General features: G+C 38.6%; 1 protein-coding gene and 1 pseudogene across 1 annotated transcript; one reads left to right on the top strand and one right to left on the bottom strand.

Annotated features, from left to right (window-relative positions):
* The first annotated feature begins 454 nt into the window (after positions 1-454).
* Positions 455-4,789, top strand: LOC104451824 (annotated as a pseudogene).
* Positions 4,790-5,854: 1,065 nt separating this feature from the next.
* LOC104449231 lies at positions 5,855-10,164 on the bottom strand. The gene is made up of 7 exons (XM_010063309.3): positions 9,721-10,164; positions 9,186-9,227; positions 8,800-8,913; positions 7,792-8,027; positions 7,194-7,230; positions 6,548-6,605; positions 5,855-6,437 (listed from the first exon to the last, which is right to left on the bottom strand). The coding sequence occupies exons 1-7, from the start codon at positions 9,850-9,852 to the stop codon at positions 6,358-6,360; spliced, it is 699 nt and encodes a 232-aa protein (XP_010061611.1). The 5' UTR covers positions 9,853-10,164; the 3' UTR covers positions 5,855-6,357.
* Positions 10,165-19,491: the final 9,327 nt, after the last annotated feature.

Raw genomic sequence — 19,491 nt, forward strand, 5'->3', positions numbered from 1 at the left:
TGCTGGATTGTTTGACAACTATTTTGAAGTAGCTTTCAAGTGAAAGTTAGCATTGGGAATATTGAAAGCCCAATACTAGTAGAGACTAGCTTTGAGCCTTTAGCATTTGACTAAATGCTGAACTTATTTTTGTATTAAAAAACTATTCTCACTCATTCTTCAAATTTTTGATTTTGCCATCGTTATTATTTTTTAAATACCAAAATAATGCCAAAAAAATCAAATATATATATATATATATATATATATATAATGCTAAAAAAAAATGCTAAAAAAATTAAATGTATTTTGGTCCTTTTAAAAAAATATTTATATATTTGATTTTTTTAGCATTATTGTGAAATTTTATATTTAAAAGTTGCATACATTACTTTTTTTCAATTTTAAACAAATAAAAATTAAAAAATTCTGACGAAGGGTTTGGTTTTTTTTTTTTATAAAATAAATCATATATATGTATTTGATTTTTAATCATTATTTTCAAATTTATATTTAAAAGTTGCATATATTATTTTTTCAATTTTAAACAAATACAAATTAAAAAAGATGAAGGATTTGGTCTTTAAAAAAAAAATTACATCTATGTATTTGATTTTTTTAGCATTATTGTCAAAATTTATATTTAAAAAGTTGCATACATTATTTTTTCAATTTAAAAAAAAAAAAAAAAAAAATTTCAATGAAGGATTTGGTCTTTTTTTTTTAAATTATATATATATATATATATATATATATATGTATTTGATTTTTTTAGCATTATTGTTAAAATTTATATTTAAAAAGTTGCATACATAATTTTTTTTTCAATTTTAAGCAAATAAAAATTAAAAAAATAAAGATAAAGGGTTTGGTCTTTTTAAAAAACATTATGGTTGTACTTGATTTTTTTAGTATTATTGTCAAAATTTATATTTAAAAGTTGCATAACTTATTTTTTTAATTTTAAAAGATAAAATTAAAAAAACTAATATTAATCACCCAAAGGGCTTTTTAAATGTATATTTTTACTAAACGACATTTTTCTTAAAGTTACTTTTCAAATTTTATCAAACAGGTTTTGCATTTGCTTAAAGTCTTTTAGGCTAAACTGTTTTATATTTTTTCAATGGGCTTTCAAAATACTGTGCCAAACGCACCCAACCACGGAAAAAGAGAGGTCCTGACAAGAGGAAAAGAAAATAAAAAAAAATGAGGAGAGCAAGAAAACGGTCAGCATGCACGTAACAGAAGTCAGCATGAGGACTCATTGAGCCGTTCTTTGTCGCGGTCGTTTGAACGACCACCGGAAAGCCGCTGTTCCATTCCCCCACAAATAACGCCGCAGCCGAATCCATCACAAACGCAGAAGACACGACACACGAACACGCACGCACACACCAAAGTTTAGATCACGACAGCTGCGTGCGTTTCGAGAGTGAAAAAAGTAAAGCCCTCCCTCCCAAGTCTAAAAGAAAAAAGGCAAGAAAAAGAAGACCCACGATCGATCAGCTCCAGAAGCCTCGACATTTCATCTGCATTACGGGCCACCTTCGTTGCCTTCTTGCCTGCTTGAGTAGTTCGAGAATGGTGGAGGGGTCGGTTTCGGAATGAGAATCCGAACGGGTGCTGCTGGGTGGGTGGCATCTTGGCCTCTGTTCTCGGAGTATTGTTTCTTTACCGTTTGGTCGTGAGAAAGAGGAGACGAAATGGAAGCAAATGCGTTAAAGGCATGAGAACCGCAAAGGACGAGGAGAGCAGATCGGTGAACGAAAATGGCCAGGGTGACCTTGATGTCATTGTCGTTGGAGCTGGTGTTGCTGGCTCTGCTCTCGCCTACACGCTCGGGAAGGTGAAGTCAATGCAACTGAATTCTTTTGCCTTTTGTTTTGTCTATGATTGATATACTACTTTCTTGTGCGGGAGACAACAAATTGTTGGACGAGTTGACACTATCAGTCTGAAGATTGGCATTTTGTTCTGCACTGACAACATCTCATCAAAATGGTTTCTAGTGATATCATGAGATATGATCTTGCAACGTCTCTTTTAAATGGACAAGTTGGACCTACGATTACCTTTTTCTGATCTTCGAGTTTTCTATTGCTATAATATGCCATGATCTTAAGTCCGCATTATGTCATGCATTCTTTAATTGACTGTTTTTCGTCATGTCTTTCTAATTCAGAGTTCTGATCTTTTGAATACCTAGTCTCCTTTTTAATTCGTCGTCATCAGATAGAAGCTCTGCCCTTTGCTGGTCATCAGTTTCGAATTCTGTTCTTAATTCGATCAATTGCATGTCAAAAGCAGGACGGCCGCCGAGTGCGTGTAATTGAAAGGGACTTGTCAGAGCCTGACCGGATTGTCGGAGAGCTGTTGCAACCAGGTGGCTACCTCAAACTGATTGAGTTGGGACTTGAAGGTAAGTCTTGTGATGCTTTTTGACATTTCTCGACAATGATTCAGCTGCTACTCCCCATCGCTTGATTGGAAACTTATCCTTCAATCTCTTTCCGACATGTAGCAGAACGGAAGTAGATAGCACTTACCCTTGCTTGGTTATGACGTTTTTATAATTCTCATTCCCACGAGTGATGAAAGTAAAATCTGCTCTCCGAATCAAACATGTTGAATGTAGATTGCGTGGAGAAAATTGATGCACAACAGGTGTTTTTTTTTTTGGTAAGAGATGCACAACAGGTGTTTGGTTATGCACTATTCAAGGATGGACGAAATACACGACTTTCCTATCCATTGGAAATGCTTGACTCTGATATGTCTGGTAGGAGCTTCCACAATGGTCGCTTCATACAGAAAATGCGGGAAAAAGCAGCCACTCTCCCCAAGTAAGTCCACCTGAACTCTGTATCGGCTCATTTCGTTGTTTGTTGGCCTGTTCAATCTGACAAGATGACCATAAAAATACTTCTCTTCATGCCTTAGCCCACCTCTTTCCTTTGACTTTTGATTTGTATGATTGCAGCAGCCCCAGTTAGCTCTCGTGCTATATAGTATTCTTCTGTAAAGACATTACCCACATCCTTATTTTGTCAATTGTCGATCAAGTTAATCTTTTGACTTCCATCAGCGTGCAACTGGAGCAAGGGACAGTCACTTCTTTGCTTGAAGACAATGGAACTGTCAAAGGAATTCAATACAAGACAAGAACAGGTCAAGAGCTCAAAGCATATGCTCCCTTGACTGTTGTTTGCGATGGGTGCTTCTCGAATTTGCGATGTTCCCTTTGCGATCCCAAGGTAAAGACTAAGGAGGGCCAAGTTTGCTCTCTCCTAGAAATGACTTTTTGTATGAAGTTGGCAATTTTGTGTCTTGAGATGCAGTCATGCTGGAAATACTTAACGTTAAACTGTTAGTGTGTATGTTTGCATAGAGTGTCTGAATTAGCTTCACACCATGTGCAGGTTGATGTGCCGTCCTGGTTTGTTGGTCTGGTTCTGGAGAACTGCAACGTTCCTTTAGGCGAACCATGAGCATGTCATTTTAGCTGATCCCTCTCCAATCCTCTTTTATCCCATCAGTAGCACTGAGGTCCGCTGTCTGGTTGATGTACCAGGCCAAAAGATGCCTTCAATTTCAAACGGCAAAATGGCAAACTATCTAAAAACGTTGGTAGCACCTCAGGTACATCTGACAAACTGCCTTCATTAAACCTTTTCATTACTCGGGATTCTTCACGTCAATCCTTGAATTTGTTTTTCAATAACTAGTGATCCATATGTGGTCTTGTGCTGACCGGGTGTTAATGGGCACTTCAGGTTCCACCTGAAATCCTTGATGCCTTCACAGCGGCAGTGGATAGAGGAAACATGCGGACCATGCTGAATAGAAGCATGCCGGTGGCTCTGAATCCTACTCCAGGAGCTTTGCTAATGGTGGATGCTTTCAATATGCGTCATCCGTTAACAGGAGGAGGAATGACCGTGGCACTCTCTGATATTGTCATGCTACGGGATCTTCTACGGCCTTTGAGGGACCTCAATGATGCACCTGCTCTCTGCAAATATCTCGAATCGTTCTACACATTGCGTAAGGTGAGACTTATAAGTTGCGAGCGACTTTACCCATGCAAATTTTTTAGATTTGTTTGGAGAAGACTAATTGTGATCTCGTGTATCTGCAGCCAGTGGCGTCCACAATGAATACGCTAGCAGGGGCCCTGTACAAGGTCTTTTGTGCGTTGCCTGACAAAGCGACGAAGCGAGGAAGGAGATGCGACAGGCATGCTATGATTATCTGTGCCTCGGGGGCTTGTTCTCGTCGGGACCCATTTCTTTGCTCTCCAGTCTGAATTCTCCTCCACTGAGCTTGGTTCTCCACTTCTTTGAGGTTGCGATATATGTGTGGGGCATTTGTTGCTGCCGTTCCCTTCTCCTAAACGCATCTGGATAGGAGCCAGATTAATTTCGGTGAGTTATTTCACTTCTCACAGACATCTCTCATTTTGTCTCTGTCCTTTGTTAGTTTCTTGGCACAACATGGCACGTTCGTGAAATATGAAAGACGTTTAAATCATTTTTGCAGGGCGCATCCGGGATCATATTCCTGATCATCCGAGCAGAATGGGTTAGGCAAATGTTCTTCCCGGCAACTGTCCGGGCAAATTACCGAGCTCCACCAATCAAATGAGCATTGGTTTAGTGAAGTTAGTTGCTTCCGAGACCAAAGGCAGTCTTTGTATTTTATGTGCATCTGCTGCTTCTTTTTCAGAAGTCCAGGGGAGGTTGAATGTTCTTCCAACTGGAAGCTGAATAGTTGACCTTGTATACTTGTAATTTAGCTTTTCTCTTGAGCAAGGCCTCGTGTGGTTCCACTGATGATTCTCCTTCGCAGTAATTTCATTCCAATTAAAAGTTTCACGTGTTTACATGTGAACACATCTCAACCATCGAGTACACCTCCATGGCTGCAATGGTGGGGCTTGGCTCCATCAAGTGTCTTGAGTTTGAGAGAGAGACCATCGCGTGACAAGCGCTGTGCAACGAGCTTGGTGTTTCCCTAGCTTAGAAGAAGAATCAGAATTAGATGAGAAGATTTCGGAGAAAGCTCGTAGAGTCGAGAAGAATAAATTTCTTCATTTTTCATATTCAATAATAAGCACCGAGTAGTTCCGGTGAGTTCATAAGGATCGTACACGGAGCCAAGAAACAGAGGAAAGCTGCGAAACAACTCCACGAATTGCAAATGCAAACGATGGAAATGTCAGCAACGGGGCAGAGTCAGCAGTCCTAAGCTCACGCAAAGTTTCCTGTCGAGTAGCCTCATCAACTGAGGCATTCCGCTTCAGTTTCCATTCGGTGGTTCTGTAATAAAGCCCGACTCTTCTTCGATCTTTTTCAGACAGGTAATGCCCTCTTTGCCAAATTCACCGCCCCCTCTTCTTCGGGCCAGCTAGCCCCACCTTCCACCAACAGCTTCCAACCGTCACGTTCATCACCAACGTTTGAGGAAGAGAGACGACGGTGGCGGTGACCATGGCGATGGAGGTGGTGGAGGCCATGTGACAGCGATCGCTCAGCAGCTCTGATGAGAGCTCACAGGAGGTAGAGCCTTGGAGGTGGTGAAGGTGGTGTTTCTATTTTTTTAAAGGATTGGGGATTTGGAATCTCAATCCTAGCAATTGAAATCTAATCCGGTGATCCAAATTTTAAGGAATCTAATTTCTCAATGAATCGAACATGATCATTCTTGTATTTAGATTCCTAATCTAACACTCAGATCCTGGTCCCCTCGTTACGGATTCCAGATTCTTGCCATCATTAGATATCAGTAAAGAGGGGAAAGGGCATCATAAATCGTGCATAGCTAGGCCCAAAGATGAAGGTAACTGACGTTCAACAAGCAGCAACAAGAGGTCGAAAACAAGCTTGCAGTAACCTTCCCCAGCAAATCGCGATTTACAAGTAACTCCATGCCCTCTTCTTTACCGTATATAAAAAAACTGTGTAGATCCATGTGGCTCCAAGCTCACCCTCGTTGAAAAACCAAAAGAATAAAAAAAAGGATAAAATACCCAGCTCAAATGAGCTAGGTTACTTTCAATGACATCTCGGCAACAAAGAGTGCCATGCCGTGCAATTGTACAATTATGCTCTACATAAACATTCCCTAATCACGTCTCACGTGGTTTTATACCTCTAAGTCAAAAGACATAATTTTATTCTGCTCGGACGCCCTAGTATCAGGACACAAGTCCAAGAAATGCCCAGTAACTCTGCAAAACTCGTAATCTGGCGCAGCATCTTCTTCCCAGTTGGTGTCCCTGGGAATTCAATGTAGGGCATTGGCACCGTTCCTTCATCTGCTATTGGATTTCAATGTCAATCATTGGAATATCATAGACAGAATTAAGCCAATGTTTTAGGTCCTAGTATTTTCCCGTTCTTTTTTTATGGCCTCGTAAGACACCATTACTTCTTTGAACTTCGCCTCAGCAGCCACTGCAGTAAAATATGCAATGTTAACGATATCATCTGAAACTTAGACCATAAGATGTTAATGATAGCATCTGGGTGTGAGATTCGGATCAGTGCCAACGAGCACAGCCTACCTTTGTTATTCTGGTTCTGATCCGGATGAAACTCCAATGCCTTGGCCCTAAATGCCGTCTGCAACAATATAAAAAGCCAAAATATATTAAATGAGCACGTAAAAGGTTTAAAAAAAGAAAAATAAATGCCACAAGCAAAGCAGATAAGAAAATATTGAGCTGCTTTTGACACCATAAGACTTAAGAAACGAAAGTGAATATCACTCATTTCCAAAAATTTCCTGGGATCCCCCCCTGAAAAGAGAAAACTAAAACTTATGTCTAAAATTAAAACCAAAGAGCAATGAATGTTAAAACATCATAGTGAAGAGCCAAGCAATCCCAAACAGGCTCTAATTACTTGCCGACTTTGTCACATTAAGAAACTCCTTTCAAGTCCACCTAAGTCTGATGAAAAATAGAAAATGAGTAATACACATGCTGTCACTGTTCATAAACAGCAAGCAAATTCAAGTAACTTGCTAATTGCCTGGTAAAAAGTCAATCTGAATCAAATGTATCTTCTATTGGCACAGCCCAAGATATATGGGCAAATATACATCAAACATGGTAAGAAGTATAGAAGAAATGACAAGAAAATTAGAGAAACGTCCATGTCATGCACACAAGATAGACATAAAGGGATTCAAATACAGCAAAGACATACCTTGATCTCAGAATCCGTGTATGGTGTCTTCCTTGACCTTTTGCAACCAAATAAGAAAGAAAGTCATGTTCTAATTCCAAATGATGTAAATAATCTAGCCACCTAACTACATTAACTTGCGCATCTCAGCTCATGATTAGTTTTTGCCAGAACAAATTGCTCTAAGGTCATTCTCTGGCATAGAAACTACTGGCAAATATAAATACAGTAAGGTATTACTTAGAAAAACTACGTTCTGGGTTCTAGCAGCCTCCTGATACATTAAGATTTATGGGCTTACATTATTGTATAACTGAAGGGGGATATCAAACAAACACAATCTAGTGGATACAAACTCCTTTAAACAACCAAAAACTCTTTTTGTAGTGCTCATTGGTGCTGTAAACTGGATAAAGAAAATGGACTAGTCAACAGCCCGAAAAGGGGAAAACAATTCAGACACCAGATTCAGCAAGCAGTGTACAGATGGAAATATAGCTAAGGAACTCCCTTCCAAATAAGGTGGCTTGTAGAGGATGAGATAAATCATTAGGTAGTTCTTTCTTTGACCTTAGGTGCTGCTTTCAAGACATAAAGGGTACATGTAGCATTGCCTCACCTATCAAGGCCCAATACAGAGTAATGATGTGACAATGGGTAGTTTGCATTCTCCCTCGGAGCTCTCCTGAAATTAGTACTTCGATATCTGGATGATGTATCTGCCTTCCAATACCAATCATCCCGCTGGAATTGCTGATTATATGCACCAGCATCATTTTCATTCCAGCTCTGATACCCCCTATTATATTTACTCCTTTCTCTATTAAACACACTCTGCATACGCTTTATGCGCTCCTGTGGAAAGCATACCAAATATGAAACTATCAGATAGTCAAGTGGTGACAAATGCAGAAAAAGAATCCAAGCAACCAATTGCTTTCTCCAACAAATACGTCTGACAGATTAGTCTATGTTTTCTCTTGAATCGACTCACAAATATTGGTTTTCACCAAATAACCTCTGATACTTAGCAACAACATTCATTCAGAATGGCTGGCCTATCATATTCATGCTTATATTCACTTAACACTTAGTGAAAGTCCATGATAACGAGGACAATGTTCAAGGAACTTAAAAGAAAAACTTGGATGTACAAATTTACAGTTTCTCATTGAAGGGGGCCAAATTTTCAAAAAAGAACAACAAAACAAATGGAATTCCAGGAATGAAATAAAAGCCATATGAAGATCTTTGAGTTTTTCAATTTTTGCATGTTTAAGCCCTCTCTTTGAGAACTTTAACAGTAAATTACTTAGAAATGTATCCCTCTGAAATTTGGATACTTACATTTCTGTCTAACACTATAAACTCGTAAGTCCTTCATTTCTACACATCCTAGTAAGGACTCCCCCCCTCTCTCTCTCCTCTTTTCTCTTTTTCTCTTTCAAATCATGTAGCTGATGACTTTACCAACTTCCCCAGGATATAGAAACCATGAAACATAATGGTTACATAATCTCCAACAAGGCAAATTCAGTATACAAAGGATAGCTAGGTCTCTAGAAAGTGCTCAAATGTTGATTCAACAATCTAAGAGTTAAACAGGACAGATCAAACTGAAACTCACCACTCTCTCCATTTCTTCTTCATATGCCTCCTGCATTCGTCGGTTGTATCTCTTCCAAGCATCCTCTTGAAAAGCCGTTCTGAAAGATTTTGCCGATTCATGCGACCTGGTTAACTTTTGTTATGCAGTGCAGTCAGGTTCTCAGTCAAATCCCAAAAGTCACAAGACAGAAGAAATTTACTCAAGATTTCAGCCCAATTTTATCTTTTTACAGCACTTCAAAACACTACGTTGTCATGAAGCATAAAGCAAAATGCAAAAAAGCAGGTAAATGCCTACCTGATACAAGACCCAATAACTAAAGGTGTAATCAATATTTATGAACACTATGCCATCATGAAGAGTAATGAAAATGCAAAAGCAGGGGGAGGAAAAATTATGCCTACCTGAGCATAGACCCAATTTACGGTTTGCCGAAGACGAGAAACCTGCGAATTAATGCAGTTTTCAGCACTCGAACTGGGTTTTAATCAGAAGCAACTACAAGAACAAAATCTAGCACGAAAAATTCGATCAACACCGAACACCAAACGATCAAAATACTAACCAAAAATATAGCCAATACCACCATGAAGGATGCTATCATTCAATTAAAAAAAAAAAAAAAAAAAAAAAAAAGCTGACTCTCTGAGGAATGCAACGAAAGCGTGCCTATTAGACACAACCCAAATCTTCAAAGCATCGACACAAATAACAACTTCGACTTCAAAACACCATCTTCACCGCACCTATTCTACCAATAATTCCGAGCAGAAATCATCATTTCCGACACGATATTTTCATACCAAGTTCGACGAAACAAACCTCGGACACATCTCCAATGATAACCCAATAACATTCATTTGAACTAATAACAATGAGAAGCAAAATCAACGGGAAACCAACACGACCAAAATAATTAAAAATAAAAAAAACGCCCACCGCCAAAGTTGTAGCTGTGGCGCCAATTAGGCCGAAGACCAGAACGCCCCAGAGCTTCATCTCCTCCTCCTCTTTCCCCTGGCTCGCCCGGTTCGGATTTCCCCGATTCGGGTCTCCGCCCTCCCTCCCCATTTCTCCTCCTCCTCCTCCCCCTTATTCTTCTTCCTAAGTTTCCAATTGCCGGAAAGGATTGACCAAAGAGATTCGGTGGGCCAGTGGCGATCGCGGGCAGGATCGAAACCCTAGGACCATCGATCTCCGGCTCCCTTCGAACCTCCTGCGGAGCTCGATTTCGCAGCCTTCCCTATCACCGCCTTAGCGGACGATCGTGCAGCTGGGCGGGTGGGTTGCGGAGGTGCGGTTTCGCGGACGATCAATTTGGGTTGAGAGAAAGAAAGAAGACAGGTCACGAGAGATGGTGGATAATGGAAAATGGAACATGGTAATTCTATTTCTTTCCTCTTCTTTCTCTTTTTTTTTTTTGTGGCTAAATATATGAGCAATGGTCATAGGAGTAGTCTTTTATTAGGGTCAATATCTTAAAAATTCCCAAACAGTTACACATATAACAAATTCACTTTAAATTAATTTTTTGACCCCAAACTAATACATATGTGATAAATTTATCATAATTAATTATAAAAAATCATAAACTAGTATATTTGTGACAAATTTATCATAAACTAATTTGTTTGATCGTAAAAACCACAAACTGATACATTTGTGATAAATATATAATTTGTTAAATTTGATTAATATAATTAAAACTATAATAATTATATAACTGCGAAAAATAGAAATTAAAATCCTAAACTAGTGTACCGATTAATTGTCACGTGTTATTCAAATAAATAATTTGATAATAAAATTTAACAAAAACTAATAAATGGTAAATTTATCACAAATATACTAATTTTGGCTAAATTTGTCAAAAGTATACCGGTTTAAGCTTTTTGGTAGTGAAAAAAATTAATTTAGGAGTAAATATGTCACATGTGTACTAGTTTGGGGTTTTTCAAAGTAGTAACCCATTGTATTATTATGTTTGTCATTTCTTTTTTCATTTTTATAATACTTAACATATTTTTTTTGGGTTAATACTATGAACAATAAAAAATTAATACGTTTGGAATAAATTTACTTTAGACTAATTTTTTAACCACCAAAAACCTCAAATCAATACATTTGTAATAAATTTATCTTAAATTAATGTTTTGATCATCAAAAACCCTAAACTAATTTATTTATGACAAATTTACCATTTATTTGTTTTCGTTAAATTGTATTAATATCATAAAAAATCACAAACTTACTACATCTTCTGATAAATGGAGGGTAAAATCTCAAATTGATAGACTCGTCAATTACTACTTGTTGTATAACTGATAAAATTTAATGAAAACTAACGGATGATATATCAGTTAGGATTATTAGTTGTCAAAAAATTAGTTTAAAACAAATTTGTCATAGGTGTGTTAGTATGATGTTTTTGTGATATTAATCCTATTTTTTTTCGAAACTATTTATCATATTTACTCATAGGAAAATGTACTAGGAAAAAGTACAAATTTAAAATGTTTTTCCCATTTGTTTAAGAGGATACTTCAATTTTAAGAACACATTATTTTCCCTTTTATAAAGAAATATTTTATGTCGTTGAATCTCTTTTCTTTTTAATACTCAAATTTAAAGGCACTACTAGAAGTTGCCGTACGATGCCGTGGAGCTTTATAAAATTTCAATATATATATATATATATATATATATATATATATATATATATATTTACCCAAATAACATTGGTGAAATATTTAGCTAGTTGATTCATATTTAAAAGTCTAAATTTAATGCATTATGAAAGGTCAAATAATTAATATTTGAACTTTCTAATAAGGGCCCGAAGTTGAGTCGTTTTCTCAAAAAATGATATGAAGTGGAATTTGTGTCAAATAGAGGCTTGAAGTGGCCAAAGAAGTCTTAAATAAGGGCCTGAATTTGACAATCGGCCTAATGTTTGACCGCGAAATTTTTTTGGTGATCAAAATAAGGGTAATTTTGTTTGAAATTCCAAACTACTTTAAGATCAAGTTCTTCCTTCAATTTTTCACATTTTCTTCTTCTTCTCTTGCTGCTCTTCAAGCAAATCGTTCTCGTCCCATCCTTAACCACTTTGTGCCCAATCCTCATTGCTCCTCATTTGCTCCTCACTTGCTCCTCGCTAGCTCTAGTCAATCGTTAGTCATCGTTTCTTCTTTCCAAGGTAGGGCGTTCATGTGGCACCCTGAAACACCTAAGATCGTCATAGGTACCTATCGCTCCACTTAATGGATACTAGTTACATCTCTTAGCAGAAGCACCGTAGTTTATAGGCATTTTTTTTTATAAAAAAAATGGTCCCAACGCAACTTATTAGCGGAAGCATAAACAAGTCTCACCATTCCTCCCTCCAATAACAATAATGTAATGCACACCAACTACGCACCATATGAAAAGATGAAGCCGAACCACTTTTATTTACATATTTTCATGATGGATTTCTCGGGTCGGTACAACAAAAAAGAAAAGTCAAGATTTTTAACTAAAACTTGGCTACAGCTCAAAAGAGATCTCGATCCCCTATATCGATCACGTGTCATCCTCCATTTACAAGTGTCGGTTATCCTAAAAAAGTATCAGCTCCCCACTCTTCACACGGGCCATCACACCCACCTCGGTGCGTCGGGCGGCGGCGGCGGCAACATCCCCCTCATCACTCTGTCATGGTGGACGTGGACCGACAAGAACTCTTGGATGATCGGGCCCCCAGCCAGGCCCACATCATACATCACTAGCACATGAACCCGTATAAACGTCAAACTAGGGATGGTAACACAATCGAGCTCCATACAATCGACCTCTACGTTAGATGGAAGACTGTAAAAGGTACTCCGCGTGACCGGAGGGAGAGGCATCTTTTTAATCTGAAATGTTAGTCCCCAAAGGGATGAGTACAGCTACTCAGTAGGTAAAAGATCCATTAAACCACTCAATGCATCAAGCAGAACAATCAAGGCATCATAAACAAAGCGCATATCATTCATGCATCAAAGCATAACTTATCTTGCAGACATGCATATATGATCATACCATAGGTGCATACACCATCATGCACTCATCATCAAGCATTCATGCATATACCATCATGCCATAGGTGTATATACAACCATGCATTCATGCATATACCATCATGCCATAGGTGCATATACAACCATGCACACATCATCAAGCATTCATGCATATCCATGCCTCATGTGCATATACTCCATGCACTCATACATATCATATCATACAGCCATGCATACATGTCACCATACCATGCATGATTCAATTTCAACTTTTTATCTTTCAATTGGGTCACCACATTTCTCTTTTCCAGAACTAGTGATTGCATCCCACATTTTATCGCTTGCACCCCACCTGGCATCGTGAGGAACCTCCTGCACACATCATCGGGCATCTGGCACCCTCACATTCCGGGCATCTCGCATCCCAATTGGCATCACGAGGTATCCCCTCGGCACACATCTCCGAGGCTTCCGGCACCCCCACATCCCGGGCATCTCGAAACTCTCGAGGACATCCGGCACCCCCACATCCCGAGCATCCGGCACTCCCCTTTCCGGGCATCCTGACACTCCCGGGACATCGTTGGCTTAACCCTTCGACGGTATTCTCATTTATCATAACTCATATTCACAATTTATGTCTCAATATCAACATGGCACATGATGTGATGGGCAACAAAGTCAATTTCAGCTTTTCATTATATATCTAATGCCAAATATCATCACATGTGCAAGAAGATTCAATCACTCACAACAATACGATTTATGGGGCTCATACAAAACAGAATAGTTCATGCATTACAGCCTTTGGAATTCGCACAATCCAGCTTGCACAGTTTTAGAAAACATTTTCATTAAATACCCAAATGACCTTTAAAAATTGTGAAATTTGAACATGTAATAGTCAAGAAATAAAGGAAGATATTTTATGGAGAACACTACACCAAAAGACCTTCATAAAATTCGGTATAGACCAAGCATCACAGCACTACTATTCTAACAATTCAACTTGCACAGTTTTTGAAACATTTTTGGTTAAATAGGAAAATGAACTTCAAAAATTACGAAATTTAACTATGTTGTAGGGAAGACATAAAGAGAGGTATTTTATGAAGAACACATTGCCGAAAGAACCTCATACAAAACGATATAACCCACGCATTTAAACTGACTAAGTCCGAACACATCAGATTACACGGTTTTAGAAACATTTCTGATTAAATACCCTAATGGCCTTCAAAAATTATGAAATTAGACTATGTGGTAGTAAAGACCCTAAGGTAAATTTTTTATGAAGGAATCAAAGTCAGATTCGTCCTAGGTAATTTAATATAGGTGGTTAAAACTTCTGTTCCTCATACCGAAATTTCCAGATCCAACTACCCCCAAAAAAACCATGATTTCACCTACCTATTCTTGTTGGTTTTCTCTAAATTTTTGATATGTTAAACCTAAGTATGTCTTTTACATATTTTGTTAAAAAATAAAAGTGAAATTACAACAAAAAGTTAGCCTTACAGTCCATGCATTCATCAAAGGTAGTTACCTAAATCTTCAGATTCAGTCTTTCCAAAGAATAAAGATTTCACCCACTTATACTTGTTTTTTTTGTCCCAAATTTGAGTATTTTATACGTCAAGAAGTCCTTAACAACTTTCATTTAGAAGTCACGGCCAAAATCCAACTCAAACATCACATGCAAGCCACTAGAAAATTCAAGGTCGAGCTGTTTTCTCAGGAACAGTTTACTAGCCTCAAACACCACTCTTAAAACTTCAGCTTTTCACACCCTAGACATCCGAAATTTGTCACCATATCAATCACACATACTAGGCACAATATGCAAGAGGAGATCAAGGATCCCACTTGCCTCTAAACCGAGCAAGCAACGAACACAACGGCGATTGGACACGGCAGCAATGGACGACGGACGCACGGCGTACGGTCGAACGGTCCTCCTCCTTCCTCTCTTCCTTTCTCCCTTTCTTCCTTCTCTTTCTCTCCTCTCTCTCTTTCTTGGATGAACTCTCTCTCTCTCTCTCTCTCTCTCTCTCTCTCTCTCTCTCGCTTAAACCGGCATCATCTTCCCTAATTTCTTCCCCCCTATCATTAGCCATCATTAACATTTGCATGGAGGACACTTGGCAATTTTCTTGGGACAAATGGGGGGAGGCATGCAACCGGATCCCCCCTCCTTTGCACGTCGATAGCTCTTAATGGGTTTGGGCTAGCCATGGGCCGGTGGCAGCTCTCCTCCTTGGGCTTCGTGGGCCGGCCGAGAATGGGGTGAGGTAATGGGCTGGTTTGGGCCTTTAAATGTCCAGCCCATTCTCATCCTATTAATTCACCTAATCCTTAATTATATAAACACCTAATTGAGATTTATTATTCACCAAAACTTTGTGACCAAATTTAATAAATTCCAATCCATAATCCACATGGCCAAAAATAGAATTTTTTCCTATCAAATAATTACCCACCAAAAGCTTGGCCAAAGTCTTAATGCAAGACATGAATTAGAGCACCCCTTAAGATTGGTAAGAAATTCTAGGATGCCATAGTTCAGCCTTGGGTTTGAGCCAGATTTGTTCTTTAACTTATGGGTTTTTTAGTCTATGTGATGATGGGTCTAAGTGGGCCCATCCGCCCATGTTGGGCCTAAAAGCCTAGCCCGCAAGATAATGGCCCATGGAGGAACGACTGCGATGTGAAAGGTTGCGTTGTTTAGATATGAGGAGTTGTGTCTTTTGGGGGAACGTTACACGTTGAAGAGTTACGTCTGTTGGGGAAGACGTAAAAGAGAAAAGAAAAAAGGATCACACCCTTTAGATGTACGTACGTCTTTTCAGTCTTTCTCTCTCTCTCCCTCAAAAAGAAGAAAACAAGAAGAAACATGACACTCTGTTTTTTTTTCCCTAATAGCAATAGTACGCTCCTTGGTAGATCGGGATTAGAATCCTTTCTCAATCTTCAAGGCAGAAGTACAGCCCAAGTGCCATAACTTGGTACCGGGGGACACTTAAGTGCCATAACTTCAAAATGGTACACTTGAGTGCCAGTTTCGAAGTTAAATGGGATACTTAAGTGCCACTCCGGCGAAAATCCGGCCAAATGGCTGACGTGGCAACTTTCCGGCGAGTTGCCTCCAAAACGGCGTTGTTTTGCACGCTGACGTGGCGGAGAAAATGCAAAAACGATGCCGTTTCGCGTCTGATGTTAAATAATATTATAAAAATTAATTAAATTAAATTTAAACTTAATTTTATTTAAAATATTAAAAAAATTTAAAAAAATTAAGAAAAATTTAAAAAATTAAGAAAATTAAAAAAAAATTAAAAAAATGGGGGGAGATTGAATGGGCGGCTGAGGGCTGAGCTCTCCCCGTCGCCGGGGAGCAGCGGCGGCGAGGGCTCGGCCCTCGGCCGCCCATTCGATCTCCCCCCATTTTAATTTTTTTTAAATTTTCTTAATTTTTAAATTTTCTTAATTTTTTTTAATTTTTTGAATATTTTAAATAAAATTAAGTTTAAATTTAATTTAATTAATTTTTATATTATTATTTACACGTCGAAACGGCGTCGTTTTTGCATTTTCTTCGCCATGTCGGCGTGCAAAATGACGCCGTTTTGAACCAAACTCGCCGGAAAATTGCAACGTTAGTCATTTGACCGGATTTTCAGTGGCTTAAGTGTTCAGTTTTACTTTGATATTGGTACTTAAGTGTACCATTTTAAAGTTATGGTACTTAAGTGTCCCTCCGTGCCAAGTTATGGTACTTAAATATCCCTCCGTGTCAAGTTATGGCACTCCGGGTGTCCCAACCTCCAATCTTCAACATTGGTATTTAATCTGTGGACAATAAAGTACGCTCAATTCCGTGGTGTCTTTGATCGGTGATATATGTTTGTTATTGGGCTCGTTTTCCGCATTTGTTTTAAGGGTTTGATTTAGTGTCGAATCCGTTTTAGGGAATCAGTAATTCCCGACATTGGTATTATAGCCAGGTTCATGTTTCCCGATCCCCTTTTTATGTTATTGAATTATTTTTTTTGTGGTCGAAATTTGAGAAAAGCTGATGCCGGTTGATTGGGGATAAAAACCCGACACCCGCGTACTGTTCACCCTGTTTTGTGATTTTTTGCAAGTCAAAATTCGTTTTTGATAGGGCAGGGACGAAGCTCTCGTCGATACGAGAAAAACAAGTGGCGGATCATCGCCGGAGTCTGCCAAATGTGCCGCCACGTGCGGTCGGAAAGAACGGGGGTCATCGGCGCATGTAATGCACGGGCCGATTCGGTCCCCTACAGGCATGTGCGTCGCATGTGCCGGCTGACGTCATTGTGATGTCAGCCAGGCACGCGCCGGTTGGTTTGTTCGGCTGGCCCAACCGGTTTGATTGGGCCGTTTGGTCCGACCCAGCCCGTTCAGTCCGATCGGTCTGACTTGACTGCCCGTTGACTCCGACCTGGCTAACCGTTGACCGCGATCGCGATCGTTGATCGTTGACTTTAACCGTTGAACAAAAAAAAAAGAAAAAGGAACATGTTTCTTTTTCGAATTAAGTCTATGTGAATTATATGTAATCCCTTATTTGTTCTGCATTTGTTGTTGGAACAATGCCTCCCCTTAAGTTGCGCACACCTATTCGCACAATTACCGATGAATAAAAAGAAAGTTTTTCTAAATTGATAATTGAGCTAACTGATCATCGATGGGAGAGTGACGACTTAATTGATCATGTTCTTGAAGTCAACGGGAAAATACAAAAGGTCATATGAAATTGTCGTCCCATGCCACAATCTGAGATGGTGCGATTTTTCATGAACACCCTTCAACTAGAATGAAGAGAAATGTTGAATCGCTTATGGGAAGTCAACAGAGCTATTTCCCAGTTCGTATATTGACTTGGTGTTAGATGTTTTGGCTGGTCTTTATTTAGTGTGCTTTGTGAACAACTTATGTAATGTTTTCTACCTAGTCGTTGTTGGTGTGGCAACTGATATATTAGTTGTATTATGTGAAATCATTATTATTATATCATTATTTGATATAAAATATTATTTGCTTTCTATTATTATTAATTGTTGTGGGTAGTTCATAGAAATTTTTGTAATTTCAAAGAATTTATTTTGCATAAAATGTTATATTAATAATAACTCTAAGTTAGGATTTTGGATGATGATTGGAAACATAGTGACTTTTTGATTCTGAAACCTTACTTGAAATTATTCATTAATATGATGATTTTGTGCAAAATGGATGCATAAATGATATACATTAATAATTCGTGCATATATGTATGATATGTTCAGATCAATGGCTTCAGTCACAAAAAGCATAGTCGCTGAGCTAAACAAATGTGAGAAGCTTAATGGCGATAATTATGAAATATGGTACATGAAAATTCAATATGTGTTGGAAGAGTAAGAAGTACTAGAAGTTCTTAACCTAACCATGGAAGTACCTGAAGATGGAAACATTGCACAACACAAGAGAGATAAGGATGCATTTGCTGCTTGGAAAAGAAAGAACTCTCTTGCTCGCATTACGTTGCTGAGTAGCATGGAAAATGACGTCATGTGAGAGTTTAGGCATTTTGATAATGCTAAAGAAATGTGGGAAGCATTGGTAGCAAGATTTGGTCATATTTCGGTGACTAGACTGAGACAGCTCACTATTAGGTTTGACTCTTATAAGAAACCTCATGGTCAGATCATAAAGCAACACCTTAGAAAGATGTCAAACATGATTAATGAGTTAAAAGATATTGGCCATGTCTTGACTGATGAGCAACAAGTGCAAGTAGTGATTCGTCCCTTGCCTTAGAGTTGGGAGCATATGAAGGTGCACCTAACTCATAATGAAAATATCAAAATCTTTGAGGATTCGATGCGTCATCTTGAGTTGGAAGAGGATTGCCTCTTGGCGGCTAAGTCAGAAACTGAAATTTATCATGTTGGTTCCAGCTCACATGGAGTTTCGGGCTCCAAGCGCAAACGTCCTGACTGGTTCAATAAAAGGAAAGGCAAGGGAGTAAGTGCTTCAGGGAAGAAACCAAATGGTTGACCAATATGAAAGAGGAAAGCGTCCTTGAATGAAGAAGTTAACGAGGGTGAAGTGTTACAACTGTGACTAGAAAAGTCACTATGCTCGCGACTGTCGTGAGTCAAAGAAGGTATACACCCCTTGTACTTTTATGAACTTTGCTTATGTGTCGAGTTCTGTATTCTTAACTAAGTCTAATCTTTTGTGGATTGTGGATTCAGGAGTGATAGACCACATAGCGAAGGATAGCGAATCCTTCGTGGAATTCCGACGAGTATCGACTGGAATTAAGTGGATTTATGTAGAAAATAACTTCAAAGCAGAAGTAAAAGAAATTGACATCTGTCAATTGAACATGCGTGGTGGACGCACTATATTCCTACATGATGTGTTGTATGCTCCAGAGATTCGTCGGAATTTAGTGTTTGTTTTAGTGTTGGTTAAACTTGGTTTTAATATGAACTTCCATAATAATGGTGTGGATTTGTATTTGGATACAAATTACTATGGTTGTGATTATTTTCTAGATGATTTTATTGTATTAAATGTTGACTATGGTAATGCCAATGTTTGTTATTCCCTTTTCACGTCTTCTAATTCATATGATAATGATGTGATTGTG

Source organism: Eucalyptus grandis, chromosome 6 (genome assembly GCF_016545825.1).
Source record: "Eucalyptus grandis isolate ANBG69807.140 chromosome 6, ASM1654582v1, whole genome shotgun sequence".
NCBI lineage: Eukaryota > Viridiplantae > Streptophyta > Magnoliopsida > Myrtales > Myrtaceae > Eucalyptus > Eucalyptus grandis.

What these genes read in the sequence shown, in the direction of transcription:
- LOC104449231 (XM_010063309.3), bottom strand. Translation starts at nt 9,852, where the DNA reads ATGGGGAGGGAGGGCGGAGACCCGAATCGGGGAAATCCGAACCGGGCG. An exon ending in CCACAGCTACAACTTTGGCG is followed by an intron (nt 9,228 to 9,720) that starts GTGGGCGTTTTT and finishes ATTAATTCGCAG; the next exon opens with GTTTCTCGTCTTCGGCAAAC. An exon ending in AAGAAGAAATGGAGAGAGTG is followed by an intron (nt 8,028 to 8,799) that starts GTGAGTTTCAGT and finishes TGCTTTCCACAG; the next exon opens with GAGCGCATAAAGCGTATGCA.